Source organism: Plecotus auritus (genome assembly GCF_963455305.1).
Source record: "Plecotus auritus genome assembly, chromosome: 6".
In the NCBI taxonomy this organism is placed as follows: domain Eukaryota; kingdom Metazoa; phylum Chordata; class Mammalia; order Chiroptera; family Vespertilionidae; genus Plecotus; species Plecotus auritus.
The window spans coordinates 68,609,125-68,628,363 of NC_137773.1; the positions used below are offsets into that span (position 1 = coordinate 68,609,125).

Genomic DNA, 19,239 nt, shown 5'->3' on the forward strand with positions numbered 1-19,239 from the left:
ACTAAGGACCAGTTTTTAAAGAATCATTGGCTAATAAATTTTGGATTGTAACTTTCAGATGTTCTTCAGGACACATGGCAAAAAAAAAAAAAAAAGTCTTTTTTTTAATGCCATGTGCTGTGCTAGGTTTTGAGATATAAAGATGAATAAAACAACTTCCACTCTCAAAGAGCTCACAATAAATTTGTCACATATATATAAAGCCAATATAATTCTCAAATATTTTTGGAAGAAAGAGAGACAATATAGCCTTTTCTGTTGGAAAAAATATTTGAGGTGAGTTTTATAAATCAAAACTTTATGGTATATGTGAAAGGCAGATTTATACTCTCTAATTCTGTAGGTCTGAATGAGTTAGAAACAGTGCTTACAAATACCTTGTTGGTAAGAGACAATGAAAGAATGCCGTCAGTGTCTTAAGAGGACCTATGAGGTACTTGAGAAAATCATGAGGAATGCTTTAGAAAGTTAGGTTCTGATTTTCAGCCTATCTCACCTTTTGCTCCTTCCAGTTCATTTCCAGTGATCTATTTCATTAGGTCTTGTTGGACAATCTCCATTTATAAATGAGAATTTTTGTTTGTTTTCATGGGATCTTGTCAGGGAGAATTGTGTTAGAGATTTTATTGCTGGAGAAAAGAGTAATTTTCTGCAGGGTTTGAAGTAAAAACAGATTTGGTCACTGACCTCTTGGAGGAAGTCAAGTGGTTTGAGCCAAAAAAAAGAGAGTATGATACACAGTTATTATAATTGTTTTTATTTTTGGCAAAATTCCATTTGAACAATTGGTTTTAAGCATTTCATTTTTTTTTTCTCCAAAGAAATTCTTCATAAAATTAAATAGATAACATTTTATTTTCTCTCTCTTCCTCTAGGAGTGGAAGACAGAATATTCATTTTTATTTTTCTAATAACCTAGTTCAGTGATCGGCAAACTCATTAGTCAACAGAGCCAAATATCAACAGTACAAGGATTGAAATTTCTTTTGAGAGCCAAATTTTTTAAACTTAAACTTCTTCTAATGCCACTTCTTCAAAATAGACTCGCCCAGGCTGTGGTATTTTGTGGAAGAGCCACACTCAAGGGGCCAAAGAGCCGCAGTTTGCCGACCACGGACCTAGTTCATTGAAATCTTTTAAATATCAAAGTATAAGTCACAAATACAAACAATTTAGAGTACAAGTGTAATAAGAATCATTAAGAACACTTTTAAAAAATGCATATTCACACGTTCTAGCTCAGAAATTATAATCCATTAGGTCATTGTAGAAAACCCAAGAATATGCACTTTTTCAACTTGTAGACAATGGAGGTGATCTAGTTTGAGCAATTTAATGTTTTACAGTCCCTCAAGACAGAATATCATAGAATGGAGATGGACTCAAAGGGCAGCTAAGAATTATTAACTACACTATTAATTTAAAACAGTGAATTCCTGGAACATGACACATCACACACTGAAATATAATGATTCCAAATGTTAGTTATTTTTGCTTTAGTTGTTATTTTTAATATACACTAGCAAAAATAATTGAGAATTATAATTGTTTCAGATCAGTAAAAATGTTTTTTTTTCTTTTTATTAGATTTATCGGGGTGATACTGGTTAACAAATTTATACAGGTTTCAGATGCACAATTCTACAACACATAATCTGTGCATGGTAAAAAATAAAAAAGTATAAAAATGGCTATAAGATGAAAGAAATCAAACACAAAAGGGTACATACTGATGTTATTCCTTGTACCTAAAACTTTAGAATAGACCAGCATAATTAGAAAGACAGAAAACAGATCATGGGTGGCCTGGTCTTGGGGGTTAAATACAAAGGGGCATAAGGGAATATTTGGGGTTGCTGGAAATGTTCTGTATCTAGATTGTAGTGGTGTTCACAGGCGTGTGCATTTGCTGGAGCTCAGAGCACTGTCCACTTAAAATGGGAGCATTTCATTGGATATAAATTACATTTCATTAAAGTTGATTGAAATAGGCTATAAATATATTTCTGAGTTTTTTTTAATGAGGCTAAGTTTATTATACAACTTGATTAGGTAGCTCACAGAATCCCCAGCAGGACCACAATATTGGGCTTGGAGGCTACACTGTCAGGAGCAGCGCATCCTACCACAAGGAAGGCTAGGAGAGTGAGTTTCTGGCTTCTATTTGTAGGAGAGGAAACTCTTGAGTTGGAAAATTTCCCAACTTTGTCTTTTTTATTTGTGTGTGCATGTTTGCTTTGAAATTTTTAAAAGTACTAAAAAGAATAAACAGCACCCTTAGATGTAATGCTGTAAGAATGTAGATATTTTAGTCACCCCCTAAAGTCCTACCTTCACAAATGGTTCATCAGAAGAATTTTTCATTTTTATACTTGACTGCAAATGTTTTCCTTCATCCTCATATTTATGAAAAAAAAAAAAATCATTTACCCACTCCAGGATGTGTTAAGATCCATTTGCAGGATGAAAATGATCTCTGTTCTCAGCATAATCTGCCTAGTGTCCAGGAGAGGCCTTCTCTTAATCACTGCTGCCACCTGCTGGTCATGTGGTTGCTAGATTTTAGAAAAAGCAGTGCACAATGCTCCAGTCAAGATGATGAGAAATGCAAATATCATTAATAGATAGTTTTGTTGACCCTGAATAATAAAAAAGAATAACTGTAATTAAGAACACCTGAATCAAACACACAAAAACGCACAGATTCTTAAGACTACTAGGACCTTATAACCATATTCCTTAGCCACCTACATGTTGGGTTTTGTTGTGTTTTTTTTTTTTAAATTTCTCTAAGTAATCATCCAGATTCCCTTGAAACCCCATAAGATCAATGAACTGGGCTGGGAAAGAGGGTAGCAGGTTGAAATTCTAGGTAGAAATTTAGAGCTTTACGTGTAAAGCTCTGTTGTAAGAGAAAGCATGATACTTGCCAGATGCTGAAAGGTCAGTGTGACTAGAGCAATGAGAGTTAGGTAGAGGCAAGGCGAGATTGGAAGGCTGTGGACCTGATCATACAGGGATATAATAGGTCACGTCATGCTTTTGAGTTTTATTTTTCTGAGCAATGGAAATATATTAAAGGAGCAGACTCAGCTACATGTGGTGGAAAGATAGGATTTGCATTTGATAAAGCCCACACTTTTTTTACAATGGTGAACAGATTGGAGGGGGCCGGATAGATGGAAGGAGACCAATAAGGAGGTGACTACAGTCCTTCTGGGGAGAGATGATAAAGTTCAGATAAATAGACAGAGAACTATCTAAAGGGTTAGGAAAAAACAGACTAAGTCTGGCTTGTCCAGCTATATATGGGTGCACTGGTCACAGAGATGGGAAACACTGAGACTCACCTTCCATTGTAGACAGTCTATGTTTATATTAACAAAGAATATCTTCCTGTGTTAACTAGAAGTATTTTATTTCCTGCAAGTCCTATCTCTAGGGGTACAGATAGATTGATTTCTAATCTCTTTCCCACAAGAAAAAACTCTCAAACATTGAAAAATAACTCTCTTATATCCCTGAAGCATCTGCTTTCCTGGTCAATATTTTAGTTCCTTTGACCATTTTCTCATATGGAATAGTTTCAAGCTCCCTCTCTATCCTGGCAGTTTCCCTCTTAATCATTGATTGCCAGGTTGTCTATATTCCTCTTTAAATATAGTTCCCATTATCCTAAGGGAAAGTTTGAATATCACAAAGTAAAACAGGATTAGTGCCTCTCTAATTTTAGATATATGGTCTAAAATTACATTGAGATCTCCTGACAGTCAAACCATATAATTTTATGTTTAGCTCTTATCAAGATTAATGCCAATTAATACATAGCCCAAACACAATACAATGCATCCTTTTTTTTTTTTTTTTTTACAACTTAATAGAGAATTGGATTAGAGTAGATGAATTTGTCTGTTTGATTACCAGAAAGAGGTCTTTGTAAATTGGGTGGGAGCCAGCTGTACTGTCTGATTCACTGTGAGCATCAACACCATCAGAAGTCACTGTAATACCAGCTCTTCACTTGCAAGACAGCAACACAAAGCCTTGCCAAGTACAAAGCAGCACGCGCACACACAAACACACGCACACAAACACACACACACTTGGCATTAAGGCATTAAGTTTCCCTGACATCTTTACTCAATAAATATTTGTTCAAAAAATGAATACACTCAAATGATTGCTAAATTTACTTTAAATTAGACAATGTGATTACTGAAATAAGAAAAAAAATAACATATGGGGTCTCAATTAACATTTTACAACTAATTATGTGAATATTTTGGTAAGCTCACTATTTTATTGTCTCTGTAGACAAAAGAATAATGTTCTCAGGGAATAAAATATTTTTCCCCTTTAAGTTTGAGAATCTGTCTAAACTGCCTAGTCTCCTAAGAGGGAGAGAAAAAAAAACCTGATTATATTTGGGTCATAGTTTTCCTTGGTCAAAGGTAAATGTTAGCTCTTAGAAAGATCACACTAACACTCTCCCCAAAGCAAAAAGTTTTGAACTTGGATTTTTGAAACAGCTATTGAGATTTTAAAAATACATCCTCTCATCCTTTATCTGGGGGTAGCTATTGACCTATAAATTGTTGTGGCGATAATCATTGGTATCACTTTGGCTAAAAAAGTGTGTTGCTAAAAATATAGTGAATATTTAATTTAACATAGCTAAATATAAAATTATACAACAGACTTCCCAAAGAGGAACAGATATCAGATATAAAAGAACAGTAGAAGTGCACAACCTCCAAATGGAGTGCAGATGGCATTAAAACGAAATAAAATCTCTAAATTCTTTCACACAAAAAGTGCTTGTGTCTGTTAAGTTCTTACTGCTGTAACTTGTAGACTAAAAAATATGTCTTCAAGCACTGATTCAAGACATAACTGATAGGACCTAAAAGTCAGAAAGATAAATGTTTTGCTTTTGTTTCACTCTAGGATTTTGTGTTGTTTCTAAGAAGAAATAATTTTTTTAAATTCTGATAGGATTTTGGGTTCAGTGTTTAGTTGATAAGTTAAACTCACTGGCATGTAAAGTATTTGAAACTCCTTTAACTCAGTTGTCAAGAGGCAGGTAGGCATCTGCAGTGAATGGTAAGTATCACTGGACGCCCTTTAAGCTTTGTTTGTAGACAGATTCGTAAGATTTTTTAACTCTAGGAAGGTCAACAAAACTCACCCTTTGCTTTTAGCTTGGCCCTTCCTCTCTTTATTTTCATATACACACTTGGCTAAACTTCAACTCACTCTCAAATTCCAGAAAGGATTCTGCTGGGATTTTATAGGGATCTCAATGGATGTTACTGGAAAGAACTGCCTAGGAACCACAGTGAGTTGTCTGCCCCATCGGGAATACGGTGAGTCTCCCCATTTCTTCTGATTTTCTTTTATGTCCTTCTGCAGTAAAAGTAAAAGACTTTAGAAGTCTAGCATACTTCTTGTTAACTTTTAAAAATACTTTAATAAGCTTTGTAGTTATTAATAGCATTTATTTTACACTTTTTAATTGATAACTAGTGGCATATTGGGAGGATATTTATTTTATATTTATACTATATTTCAGCACCTTACTCAATGGTCTGATTGGATCAGAAGATTTTCAGCTGATATTTTTGGAAAACCCTCTTTGACTGCCTTTTAGTATCTTTCAGAGGACTCTGAAGAATTAACACGAGGCTTAATGGTTAGAGATTCTCTCAAGGGAGTTCCTATATCTAGAAAAAATATTTTCAATTCAGTATCATTATTAGTGTAGCATTGAGCAAAATAATTTTCAAAAGCTTAAAATAAATCTATTCTTAGTTTCTGTTTCTTTATACCTTAACTGCAAATAAGCTCTGGTCACTAACTCGTGATTTTCTAAGGCTTCAGCATGTTACACTGAATAATAATTCTTAAGTGGAAACTATCCTTTGTGAGGCAGATGAAATATTTGCAGAGATTTATAGCGTGTTACAGGCATAGAATTATTTTTGTGGAAAGCCATTCTAACTAAAATAAATGAGAAACACGTGCATAAAAGTAACTTATGAATCTACAAATGTTTTCAGTTGTCTTGTGTATTTAAAAAAAAACAAAAACTAAGCTCATGGTCCAAATATCTTCTAAACGTGTATTTCATCTGAGAATTTTACTCATATTATCAAATTATGGCTTTCTAAATAAAAACATTTCATTTAGAATGAATGAAATGATTTCTTAAATCTAAAATCAAAGAATCACTTTAAGGATTAGCCAGGGACACAGTTCGCTTCATGGTTCTCAGAGAAAAGCAGCATCAGATCTTCTTAGACCCAGGAATTACTTGCTATTATGGCTGCATATGAAGACAGAAGCTATGATGTCTATGCTGCCTTGCGAGAGTGTCTGGATCACCATCAATTACACTTGAGAGGGAAGAGGTAGTGGTCACCTGTCACCATACTGTCTTCCTGTAAAATTGCTGGTTTTATTTATTTAATTTTTTAATCCTCACCTGAGGATATTTTTTCCACTGACTCTTTAGAGGGAGGGAAAGAGAGAGGAGGGAGGAGAGAGACACACACATTGATTGGTTGCCTCCTGCATTCACCCCGACCAGGGCCAGGGCCAAACCTGCCACCGAGGTACATGCCCTGGGCCAGTAATCAAACCTGTGTCCCTTTGGTCTGCGAGCTGACGCTCGGCCAGGGCTAAAGTTGCTGTTTTTATGTGGAGACCTTTGGGAGGCAGGAGGACCCACATGGGTATCTATTCCCAAAATCCATGTGCCTTGAGGATAGTTTAATCTTTGGGATAAAAGAAATCTTTTCTTTGTTAACCATATTTTACACAAAATAAAATTTCCCTCTATCCTATTTTATTGGGTTGTTTAACCAAATCTCTTTCAGAAATCTAAAATCAACTAAAGCATTTTTCTACTGGGGGTTGGGGTGGAGAGAAACATATCTTATACTAATTTTCATGTTTTTATTATTTTCTTTGCTAGTTAGGGATGAAAACAGATTTTGAACATCTGACCTGTCAACTCAACTCATGTGTTTTCTGCACTGGGTTTAATAGTTAAATGCAGTTTTCAGAAAATAACATAAACATAGTATTATATACCCTTTATACATGGATCTACCCCTGTTTTCTTGTACATACCTGTATTTCTTTAAACATGAAGACACCCCACATTGCAACTATAAATCCTGGACCCTTAAGAAAAAAGAACTTTAATTAAATTGGTTATTTTCCTGTGACTATACTCTATGTAAATACAATGAATTAGAGAGCTGACTTGACACTTGATAATCAAATAACTTTCTATTGTAAAAGCAATATAACAATATTGACAGGGAAATAATCTCAACCCTAACTCATCATTAAGTTAAACTAAGTAGCATTAGGTAAAAAATGAATATATATATATATATATATATATATATATATATATATATATATTTCAGAGAAAAAGGGAAAGGGAGAGAGAGACAGAAACACCAATGATGAGAGAGAATCATTGATCAGCTGCCTCCTGCACACTCCCTACTAGGGATCCAGCCAGCAACCCCAGCTGGAACCCAACCGTGACCTTCTGGTTCATAGGTGAATGCTCAACCACTGGGCAACACTGGCTGGGCACTGATTAATTTTTTTCTTTATGTTTTTATTTTTACTATTTCGATGATGCTATAACATTTTGTGCCATAGAATGCTTTTCTTCAATGTGATCTATTTATAATAAAATATTTTAATAAGCAAGTAGTTTATTTTTCTCTAGTGAACTAGTTCCTTATGGTACTAGAAGTAGGATTAATAGGAAAAATGAAGATATTTATAACTTTCTCTGACATGAGATAAACTCGTAACTGAAGAAACTAGTATGTTCTTTTGGATAAATAATGTGTATATGGAAGCATCATGTATTTAAATTTTAAAAAAAAAATTCACAGTAATCAACTATGTCTAATATTAAGCTCTAATAAATGCTAAACATAGTATTATGGGAAGAGAGAAAAACCATGTAAGAAAAAATAAATAATGAGTTCATGAATGGGAAATAAACACAGGAATAAAATAATATAAAGGATATGAGAAGAAAGGAGATGGGGGGAAAGGGATTATTATACAATTTGAAAACTTGATATATTAAAGGGTATTATTATTATTTTTACTTGAAAAGGAAAAAAAATAGGAATTTGAATTAAACATGGTTTTTGTGGAGAAGGTATATTGTGTTAACATTTTTATGATTCCGTTTTAAGCCTGCACAAACTCTGGAAGTTTCAAATAAACAATTCCAACATGTTTTCCCTCCCCCAGTACTCCAACTGTCCACATGGCTGGGTCAACAAAGTCTGACTCCACTCTGGCATGTAAGAGAAGTAATAAAAATACATTACTCTGTCAGCATCTGGGAAAGCCTACATCAAAAGAGCCAGAGAAATAAGTCAAAGGAACTGTCTGTTATCAATGACGTAAGGTCCTAAACCTCAAAACCCAAACCAAACAAGACACATCTGGTCCTTTAGGCAATTCTATACCGACTTTGGACAATAGGATAAGGATATAACATTAATGTTATCTTGTTATTTGCTTAAGAATTTTATCCTCTTTAATCAGGAGATGAATTTCCCTTCAGAGTGCTTGGTGGAAGATAATACCAAAAGGTATCATTGACCTTTGAGACTTTCTGACTGATGATTTTCTAAATATTTGCTTAGCGCCTAAAGGTTATTGTGACGAGCAATGCGATTGTAGGAAGAAGTGCTTTGCTAAATGCAAGTATAAGTCATAGTGTGTACAGATGCTTTGATTCAGGCAAAGGAGAGCCAAATAGGAAGGGCATTCCTAGATAAGACACACAACTGCTTTGGCAGTTGGGTTTTATATTTTCCTTTTATGAATTTATACAAAATATATTTGTAAGTCGGTCTTTCAAAACAAGGTGAGCTTGAGCTATCTTGAGAAGCTCAACTCTCTGGATAAACTTTTAGGCTCAGGGGAAGGCATGGAGCAACGGTAATAAGCTCTTTCTCGGGCTATGTCGGGCTATATGGGTTTGGTTTTGTTCCCTCCCTCCCTTCTTTTCTTCCATCCTTTCTTTCTTTCTTTCTCTTCTCCTCCTCCTCCTCCCCGTCCTCCTCCTCCTCCTCCTCTCCCACCCTCCCCTCCTCCTCCTCCTCCTCCTCCTCCTCCCCCCCTCCCCTTCTTCCCCCTCCTCCTCCTCCTCCTTCTCTTCCTCCTTCTCCTTCTCCTCCTCCTCCTTCTTCTTCTTGCTTTTTAATTTAATGTTATTTGCCAATAAGCAATGCAGATACACTTTCAAGGAACTCATAGTCTACTCTCCAATAGATTCGTCACAATGGAAATATCTGTACCTGGAAAAACAGAACTGCTGTGATTAAAAAATGTACTTTTTTGGTAAAATAAGAATGACCATATTTATAATTATTAAAACTGGGTGATGGGTATATTTGAAATTTTCCATTAGAAAAAGTTAAAGTAAAAAAAATTCTATTCTGCTAAGAAAATAAAAATGAAAAAGAGTGTGAGATCCTTGAGGGTAGAGACTGAATCTTCTCTGCATGTGGATAAGGTTGTCTTAAGTAGAGCAACAAAAGTCAAATCAAGCGAGAACCTCGTGGCAATGGGACCTGTTCCTTCGTCCCCCAGCAATACTGTCCTTCCAGGTAGTAGTCCTCAAGCACCACAGGAAGCTCTGCCGCTGGGTGGGATGACTGTGCTTGGATCAGTGGTTCAAGAATAATCCCTTCGGCAGGCAAGTCTCCGAAGCTAACATGACCACTCCCACTGGCTCCTCTGCCCACACTCCACCTACCTCAGCAACTCATTTCCTCTGACCGAGGCTTTAATGTTCCATCTTCACCATAATTTATACAAGAAACAGTGTTTGGAAAACCATCTCTCTTTCGAAATATTCTTTTGTAAAGAATATTACTCAATGTTGTTTAACGTCCCTTGCAAAAGGCCCCATATGATAAATTCTGTTTAAAAGGTAATGCTAGAAGATAAGTTGTCTTTTCTGAGAAAATAATGTTATCAGTTAAAAATAATTAGCTACCTCATTGTATTACCCACTTTTACACATGCAAAGCAAAACTTAGTTTTTAGTTGCATAAATATTTACCCTTTGTGCTATTTGCTTCCTTTCTCATTTTTATTATAGTTTTGATATACGATTTGTGTTTGTATTTCTATTTGTCTTGTGTGCCTTGATTGTATCTGTGTGTTGTTTTTGTTTTGTTTTTATTATCCCCACCCAAGGATATTTTTTTTTCCATTGATTTTTTTTAGAGAGAGTGGAGGGAAGGTGAGGAGAGGGAGAGAGAGAGAGAGATCGATGTAAGAGAGAGACACATTGATTAGTTACCTCCCGAACACACTCCCACCCAGCGCCAGGGATCAAGTGAGCCTGCAACCCAGTTACGTGTCCTTGACCTGGAATCAAACCTGAGACCCTTCAGTCCGTGGGCCGATGCTCTAACCACTTAGCAAAGTGGCCAGGGTGTATCTGAATCTTTTATATGAAATTGCTTCCAATACTTTTTAGAGAATCCACATTTGTTCAAGAATATAATATTTATATCTCTAGTCAAGGAGCATATCATACTGTATACTTTTCCATGCAAATTTACTTGCCCATTATATTTTCCCATATTATATGGTTACTTCTAACATTAAATATCCTTGATATGATGAGAAACAAACCCCTTTGTGGAAAGACTTTGGGTTCTTTGCCATTGTAATTATGAAGACTTAAACCTAAAAAAATTCCTTATAACATATTCGATTTCGATAACATTTTCCCTCAGCAGAGATTATGAATGTCACAATGTGGGTTCTTTAAATAAATTAAAAAAAAAAGACTAATTCGTTTGAATTTAGTTGCACTTTAAAGCTAAGTGTTTTATGAACATAATAGAATTGTCAAAAACATACTGTTTAAAATCCAGAATTTATATTAAAATTTAAGGATGTTTCAAACTTTAATGCAATGTGTTTTAGATTAGACAATATGTTTTTAAAAATTAGTTTTCTAGGTTTGCACAGGTGTGCTGATGAAATGTTTCAGGAAAATTTGATGATGATGATTTAAAAGCAGGGGCTGCTGTGTATATATATGTCAGTCCTATTACCATAATGAACCCGAAACAAACTCTAAATTAGATTCTATATTAATGGCAAAAAGTAGCAATGTGTACTGGAAACTCTGAATGGAGAAGCCTTGAGATTTCCACTTGTTTTCTCACTCCAACAATGCTCTGAGTGATTGCCTCAATTTTCTCATCTTCAAAATGGGGACAATCTTATTAATACTTGTCCTTTCTATGTCAAAGGAAGTATTTTTGTTTTTCTGTTACCTAGCTGTATTCTACATAATTGGCACCTAAAAAAGTCAGATGAAGCAAATTGCATTATGTAGGCCATGATGAATGGCATTATCCAGACATAGTACTTTGCTTTAGCACTTTCTGAAAGCCTTCCTTAAAAATACTGACGTTCCATATGAAGAGGAGTAGGAAATGCTTTCTGTTTCACAAGGTTGTCATGTGATTTACGAGTGATAATGCCAAAGCATTTTTACATTTATAAGCTGTTATATAGAGGTGGATAGTGTTATAAATAGCAAGTTATAATGTATCCAAAATGACAGTAGGTAAAATGCCCCGACAAACACTGCAAGGATATAAAAAAATGAACAAATCTGCTAAAGTGAAGTTACCCAAAGTTCCCCTAGCAGTCAGGGACATGAGATAGAGGGTATCAGTTTATCTACATCAGGGGTGGGGCCCAGAAAATCATTTGGTTTGGCCCTGCCAAGGCATTAGGTTAATTAAATGTTTGACCAAGTATAGCAGGCTAATTTTTAAATTGATAATTTTGTTTGGCTCCTTAAATGATATTTTAAATATCCAAATGGCCCTGGCAGAAAAAAGGTTCCCCAACCCTAATCTACATGAATCTCTATTATACGAATTGTCCTCTTAAAGAAATCAAACTTCCTAACAGTCTTAGTGATTCACTAAGAATACTTCAGAAAAACTAGATTTACATTTGAAAACAAAAATGTGGAGAAACAGTTTGGCTACTCACAGCAGTGACTGTGGGAAAACTGACCGCAGCGCTGAGAGAGTGATTAACGATGAACCAGCAGCAGGTGACTGTTGCCCACAGTATTCCCGACAAGAAATCCTGAAACATACGCGAACATCACACATTTACAAGACACGTTCCCCTCCTGAAAAATTCATGCTCTAGAGTTAGCAGGAATATTAAAGTACACATATCAATGCATTCCTATACACACTGTTGGCCAACTTGGATTTTTGAGTTATGCTTTATGATCATTTTGGAAACCAACTGATTGTTCTTGACTGCTGTGGATATCATTATCAATCCTCTCAACTTATTGACATGAAATAAAGTGCCCAAAGTAGTAACGGAGTAAAGACTGGGTATTGGATCTGAACATGCTCTGCAATCACCATTCACTCTAAACCATGAACATAACAATATGTGAAATTCTGAATGTTGCTTGTAGCTAAGGGAAAAAACTTAGAATTTATATGAAAATACCAGCTAAAAATTTCATGATAATTTAACTAAGCCTTCTACCATTTTTATGGTCTAGTGGTATAGCAACACACTTTGGATTAAATCAATCAGGCACTCAAAAAAAAAAATGAGTCTCTGACATTTGGTTTTATTTTGTTCTATAAAATTTTTACTTGTGGATCTTTATATATATATATATATATATTTTTACCATCAATGCCTAATGGATTAAGTCCAAAAGCATGTGCATTTAACATGCTTTTTGAGCTCTTAAATAATTTCTCCTTACTTTTTAGAAAAAAGAATGTTTGCTTTCCCAAGTGACTACAGATTCCTGTTCATTGGTACTTTCAAAAATCAAAGTCATAGGACCCTGACTTTTAATGGGAATCCTTAGATAGTAAAGAAGAAATAATGAAGTCTGATGGTCAAGATGTTTTGGCATAGGAAATGATCTTAGATTTATTGTTCAAATTTTAAGTTCTATAATAATGACTAGCATTTTACATTCAGTTTCATGGCTTATAAATCTTTCATACTTGGTGGTGAACTGGGCTAAAGCAATAAGGAAATGAAAACACACACACACACACACACACAGAATGTCTTGATTTCCAGAAGATGATTATTTATATTAAACTAGAGGCCCATTGCACAGATTCGTGCACCGGTGGGGTTCCTTGGCCTGGCCTGCAGGGATCAGGCTGAAACCAGCTCTCCGATATCCCCCAAGGGGTCCTGGATTGTGAGAGGGCACAGGCCAGGCCAAGGGGCCCCTCCGGTGCATGAATCTGTACACCAGGTCTCTAGTATGCATATAAGATCTTTGGTTAATCTCTTTCCGCTTTCCTCCCTATCCCCTTCCCTCTGAGATTCATTAGTCTGTTCCATGGTTCCATGCTTGTGGTTTCTGCTCCTGTGTTGAGCATCTGCCCCCTGGTGGTCAGTGCATATCATAGCTACCGGCTGGTCAGCTGGTCACTTAGGCTTTTATATATAGATGAGTAGAGAATGGCATTTTTATGGAGTGAGATTTTCTGTAGTAAATATTCTTACCTGGCAAGACTGCTTCAGGATATAGTTTAGGATTATTTTTCATGGCTATACAGTAAGCCAGAAAGTAGATGGTACTTGTAAGAAAGATGCCACTGGCGTGTGCAAAAACATAGTCTAAATCTGAAAATAGGTTATAAAGCTCTCAAGTGTATCATTTTAGTCATTTCAAATGTAGAGTTCTACAACAAAACAAACTCACCAAAATGAACCTTAGACATAAAGGCACTATTAATTATATTTTATCACCCTAGTTTTCTGCATGCTTTTTACATAGAATTATAATTAACATATGTAAAACCAGAAAATAGTACGTACTAAATTAGTTACTATAATCAAATCTAAAAGTCTCGTTTTTGTGATCATCTTTGGAAAGCTAAATAAACAGCCCCATGTGAATACAATGTTAATATCTCCTTTTTAAGAATAGTATTCAGACCTAATTTCTCTAATGGCTGGAGCAATTGTAGCAAATTTCCAGTAGGCTGTAGTGGGAGGGGGTGTGTGAAAATTTGGGGGACTGCTAATTTCATATGGTCTAGTGATCAATCTGGAGACCAGTATCGCTGTTGCAGATGACATCTATATAGAAGATTATTAGGAAGTTACCCCAAAGAGAGTTTTATTCAATTGCTTATTATAAACCTAATTACACGAGGGATTTGACACATGATGGTCTGAGAAACCCCAACTCCACTGACTGTTTAAGAGGATGATACTTTGGCCATAAAGATGAGTGTGCTACAGGTCCCGGCTGGGAAGGCTACATTGGACTCAATGGTTCTCTCAACTAAAATTCTGACTTAAGATAAATGGTCATATTTAGGGAGGAAAGTTTGAATATCAAAGAGTTTGTCTATTTTTCAAAAATATTAAGTCCTACTTCTGGATCACATAAGAACACCATGCCCACCCACCTATGCACTACCGGAAATGGCAGCATATCATAACAATGAAAAGCACAGGCCGCTGTGTGGTAATCCTCAATCCAATACTTGCTAACTTTGAGACTTGGGTAAATTACCTAATCTTTTTCTGTCTTAATTTTTCGATTATAAAACAAGAATAATTAACAGGCCCTAGCTGGTTTGGCTCAGTGGATAGAGCGTCGGCCTGGGGACTGAAGGGACCCAGGTTTGATTCCAGTCAAGGGCACATGCCCGGGGTTGTGGGCTTGATCCCCAGTGTGGGTTGTGCAGGAGGCAGCCAATCAATGATTCTCTTTCATCATTGATGTTTCTGTCTCTCCCTCTCCCTCTCCCTTCCTCTCTAAAATCAATAAAAATATATTTTAAAAAAAGAATAATTATCAGTGTTCAACCAGTAATGTTGTTATAATGGAATTCAACCAGTAACATTGCTACAAATGAGTTATTATTGTAATGTGCTTAGAACAGTGCCTAGCAGAGCATGCACTACTTATGTGTTTGTTAAATAAATGAAATAAAAATTATGCCCACCCCCTAGAATTATTTTTTAATAAACTGTGTTCCTTTCAGACTATATTTGAGTTGTCATAAGAAAGATCCCTGAGAACTGACTGCACTATTTATGAAAAGAAATTGTCAAGGACATTGTTTATTATGTCCCAGTACCAAGGACGACTGTACTCCTGAACAATTAGTTGTTTTTATCTACTGTTCGCCAAATCGTGGGACCGATCTGATTTCCATGTGGCTATAAGAAATCTTAGAGCCAGACTTGTGGTTCATTTCTCTCAAGTGTACAAGTGTAGTACAGTTTTTAGATTAATTTCTGGTTCCATTTTATTTTTTCACTCTTGTTTTTCTTTCTCTTTTAATTTATCCTATGTGTTATTCTATCTTTAATAGTTTTTATCCTTTAAAAATGCAAAGAGTAAAACTATGAGAAGTATTTGTATAAAATCTAAAAGAAAAGGGAGAAGTTAAAGGTTTGAATACTGTTCATGGGGCTGAATATAAAAAGGAACAAAGCAACTATGGTTATCTATTCCAAGTCTATCTGCTCATCTAAAGTTAAAATCCTAGCCTTTCCATCAATCTTTCCCCCATGACTTTGGCCCTCCAAACTTCTCCCTTATTTGAACATTGACCCTATTATTTTTCTGTACCATCCAATTTAGAACTTTATTACCCATGATCTCATTCTTTTATCATTTCATGGGTGTAAGCCGTGTTCCAACACCTTTTCATCTCCTTTTGAGCCTCCAAAGGCTATTGCACGCAGTGTTGAATTTATGCTTAAGAAATTAATTCTATTACTAGAAGCAGATTATTAGGGAGCATTATGTTGGGCCTTTCAATGTACCACTCTGTGCTTAGAAAGTAATATCCTCGCCCTAACCGGTTTGGCTCAGTGGATAGAGCGTCGGCCTGCGGACTCAAGGGTCCCAGGTTCGATTCCGTCAAGGGCATGTACCTTGGTTGCGGGCACATCCCCTGTGGGGAGTGTGCAGGAGGCAGCTGATCGATGTTTCTCTCTCATCGATGTTTCTAACTCTCTGTCCCTCTCCCTTCCTCTCTGTAAAAAAAATCAATAAAATATATTTAAAAAAAAAAAAGAAAGTAATATCCTCTGATTAAATAGGCTCTACTGTGACCTTTAGGAAGCTTATACTTAGACCTTTACTTGATTTTAAAGTACTATATACTGGATTTTAGTTTTTTGTTTTTTGTTTTAAAAAGAACACATATTTTCTCACATATCATCTAACAGAAAGTAATCTCCAAAGCTTAGTGTAAAACTGGAAACCATGTGTTAAGATTCAAGGAGTTGAATGCTGACTAGAGTAAAGTTGATTATATTTCTATTTTAAAGATCACATGAAAATACTCACAGTCCTTTACTACTTTTGATCTTTAATGCCTTTCTAATTCACCACTTGCAATGAAAAAGATCAAATGTATGTACCAGTATTTACTATGATCACATTCTTTTTTAATTAAATTTATTGGGGTGACATTGCTTAATAAAATTATATAGGTTTCAGGTATACAGTTGGAAAATACATCATCTCAATATTGTATTGTGTGCTCACCACCCCAAGACAAGCCTCCTTCCATCACCATTTGTCCCTCTTTACCCTGTTCTACCTCTCCCCACCGCTTTCCCCTTTTCCTCTGGTAAGCACCATACTGTTGTCTGTGTCTATGAGTTTTGTGGGGGTTTTTTTGTTGTGTTGTATTTTTTGTTGTTGTTGTTGTTGTTTTGCTTAATCCCTTTACCTTTCTTAAGTAGAAAATCAGGTATTAAGTTTATTGATAAAGTAAAATAACTTTTTACTCTTACCATACTGGCTTGCCCCTGCATATATACTATCATTTCTTTTGCTGTGGTCCTTGAAATAAATGATTGGCACAAATGTGGATCTATAGAGTATTCCAGCTATCACTGCAAGACTGCAGCCCCTTAAAAAACAAATGATTACTACTAATCTTGGTTGAAAGCAATATTTCTGACAAACACACAAATAGAATCATAAATTAAAGCATGCTTCAAAATGCAAATCACAAGCAATTATGCAGAAATCGCCCATCTATCTCAAGCTCTATGACTGGGCAGAAGTCAAAGAAGTACCCTGCAGTGTCAGAATGCCATCAGGACTAAGAGTGCAGCTTAGGTCTTCCACTGTCTAATTCTGGAAATGCATGATTTACAGAAATTATATTTGGATTATCATTATAATTGTCATTACATACTTAAGAAGATTGCTATCATATTATACAATCTCCAAAAATAAACTTGGCTCTCAAAGTAAGTTATGAAGTATTTGTGGACTGACACTATGCCCTCTGCTTTAAAAAACAAAACAAAACAAACACTGTATACTATCCAGCACAGGGCTAAGGCATACTAAGTACTACACCCAGGTTTGTTCAACACAGCTGTGGAGATCCACCAATTTGCCGGTGGCTTACTGACTGTGGCATGGTGCTAATTTAATAAAACAATCTAGATAGTCAAGGTAAAACATTGCTTGTTGTAAGAAGGAAATGTTTCTTTTCAAGCACTGGAGTTATGTTGACTCCTCAGACTTGATAGTTACATGAAGCAAGTGTTTCCAATGATTTTGGGGGTAGGTGACTAAGTATTTTTTAAGAATCCCTTTAACTTAATACAAAAGGACAATGGCATGAAACAGGGAATAGTTTTAGGCAAAAACCATCCTTTCCAAACTTAAAAAGAAATTCTTAAAGTCTATTTAAATAGAGCTTTAAGGAATACAAAATTGTAGAAACTCAGAGGGCCAACTCAGCAATGAGCTCTATTCACATTAGAAATCCTATGTCATGGTGAAGCCTGGGCCACACAGTCCTGGAGGCGTGTCCCCAACACAGACCAGTCTAACAGACCAGGTCTGGCTAATTGTGCGACAACTAAACGTATTTTTCTGAACAAACATTTCCTTAATCAAGGAGATGCTTTGTGAAAAAAATATTTTGTTTGAGAGATCTGTTTCATTCTGAAACAAAAAGAGCAATGTATTTAATTCTTCCAAAGCTTGCTTATGTCTTTCATTTGTTCTATTTTTTAAAATATATTTTTATTGATTTCAGAGAGGAAGGAAGAGGGAGAAAGAAACAGAAACATCCATGATGAGAGAAAATCATGGATCGGCTGCCTCCTGCAAGTCCCCACTGGGGATCAAGCCCACAACCCGGACATGTGCCCTTGACCGGAATCCCCTTCAGTTCGCAGGCCAACGCTCTATCCACTGAGCCAAACCGACTAGGGTTCATTTGTTCTATGTATTCAAATGTTTACTGAGCATTTTCTATATGCCAGGCACTACCTTTTTCTCATTGTGAGGATATTGTATATGCTCACAGAAGAAATGCTTTATATTCTTGAGGCAAAAGAAGATGTCACCACATAAAGTCCAAAACAGCCATCAGTTGTAAAATGCAAGCAGTATACTATTACATAGTTTCATAATTCTTTGTCAGCCCCTAGAACCCTAAAATATAGGGGCTGATGTTGAGCCTAAGTCTTTCAATTCTTATGAAGTCATGTGGGGGAGGAAGGTAGGACCTATATAAAAACAAAATATTCTACCACATCTGACAAGGAATATCTTGGGATTATAAACCTAGAAACAGTAGACAGATTTCCTGTGGAAGGTGCACATCCTGCGCAAGGCAGTACTAGGGAAGTGAGTGGCCTAACTCAACTGGGATTGCTGTTAGCATGCTGTGGCCTATACTACCTTTTTTACTTTCGGTACAAAAGTCTTGCAAAATGAGATTGTTTTTTATCAGCTACTTGTTGGCTAAGGATACTGCAGTGGCTTAGCAATTCCTTGAAGCACTGAGACAAAGGATCTCTGCATGTAAAAATTCAGCAGGGCACAAGAGAGTCTCTCCATCATGTAGCTAAAAAGTCAGAGCTTGCGTTACCATTTTCTTCTTGAACTCAGACCACTGCCACTTCACTCTGGTGATCTTTGCTTTAATCAAATAGAAAACAGAATACTAGACCCTCTTCTGACACCATTCGGGACTGCACTGGAGAAAGTTTATCCACCCAGGAGGAACCAGGACAGGGATCTTGAGTTTTGTTGGTCACCTATTAAAAACATAGGCATAAACCGAAACAAGAACAGCAGTCACTTGATAGTCACACTGGTGACAAAAAGATTTTCAGTGTTTTCCT

The 19,239-nt window shown here is 35.9% G+C and overlaps 1 protein-coding gene across 1 annotated transcript in view; it reads right to left on the minus strand.

The window, feature by feature from the left end:
* Nucleotides 1-2,555: 2,555 nt before the first annotated feature.
* TMEM144 (transmembrane protein 144) overlaps nt 2,556-19,239 on the minus strand; it is a gene marked incomplete at both ends in the record, with an annotated part of 29,952 nt that continues 13,268 nt past the window's right edge. Inside the window, 7 exon segments of the mRNA XM_080675369.1 lie at nt 2,556-2,639; nt 7,135-7,188; nt 12,091-12,186; nt 12,188-12,189; nt 13,609-13,728; nt 16,876-16,994; nt 19,076-19,152. Coding sequence (XP_080531495.1) covers nt 2,556-2,639; nt 7,135-7,188; nt 12,091-12,186; nt 12,188-12,189; nt 13,609-13,728; nt 16,876-16,994; nt 19,076-19,152 — 552 coding nt within the window.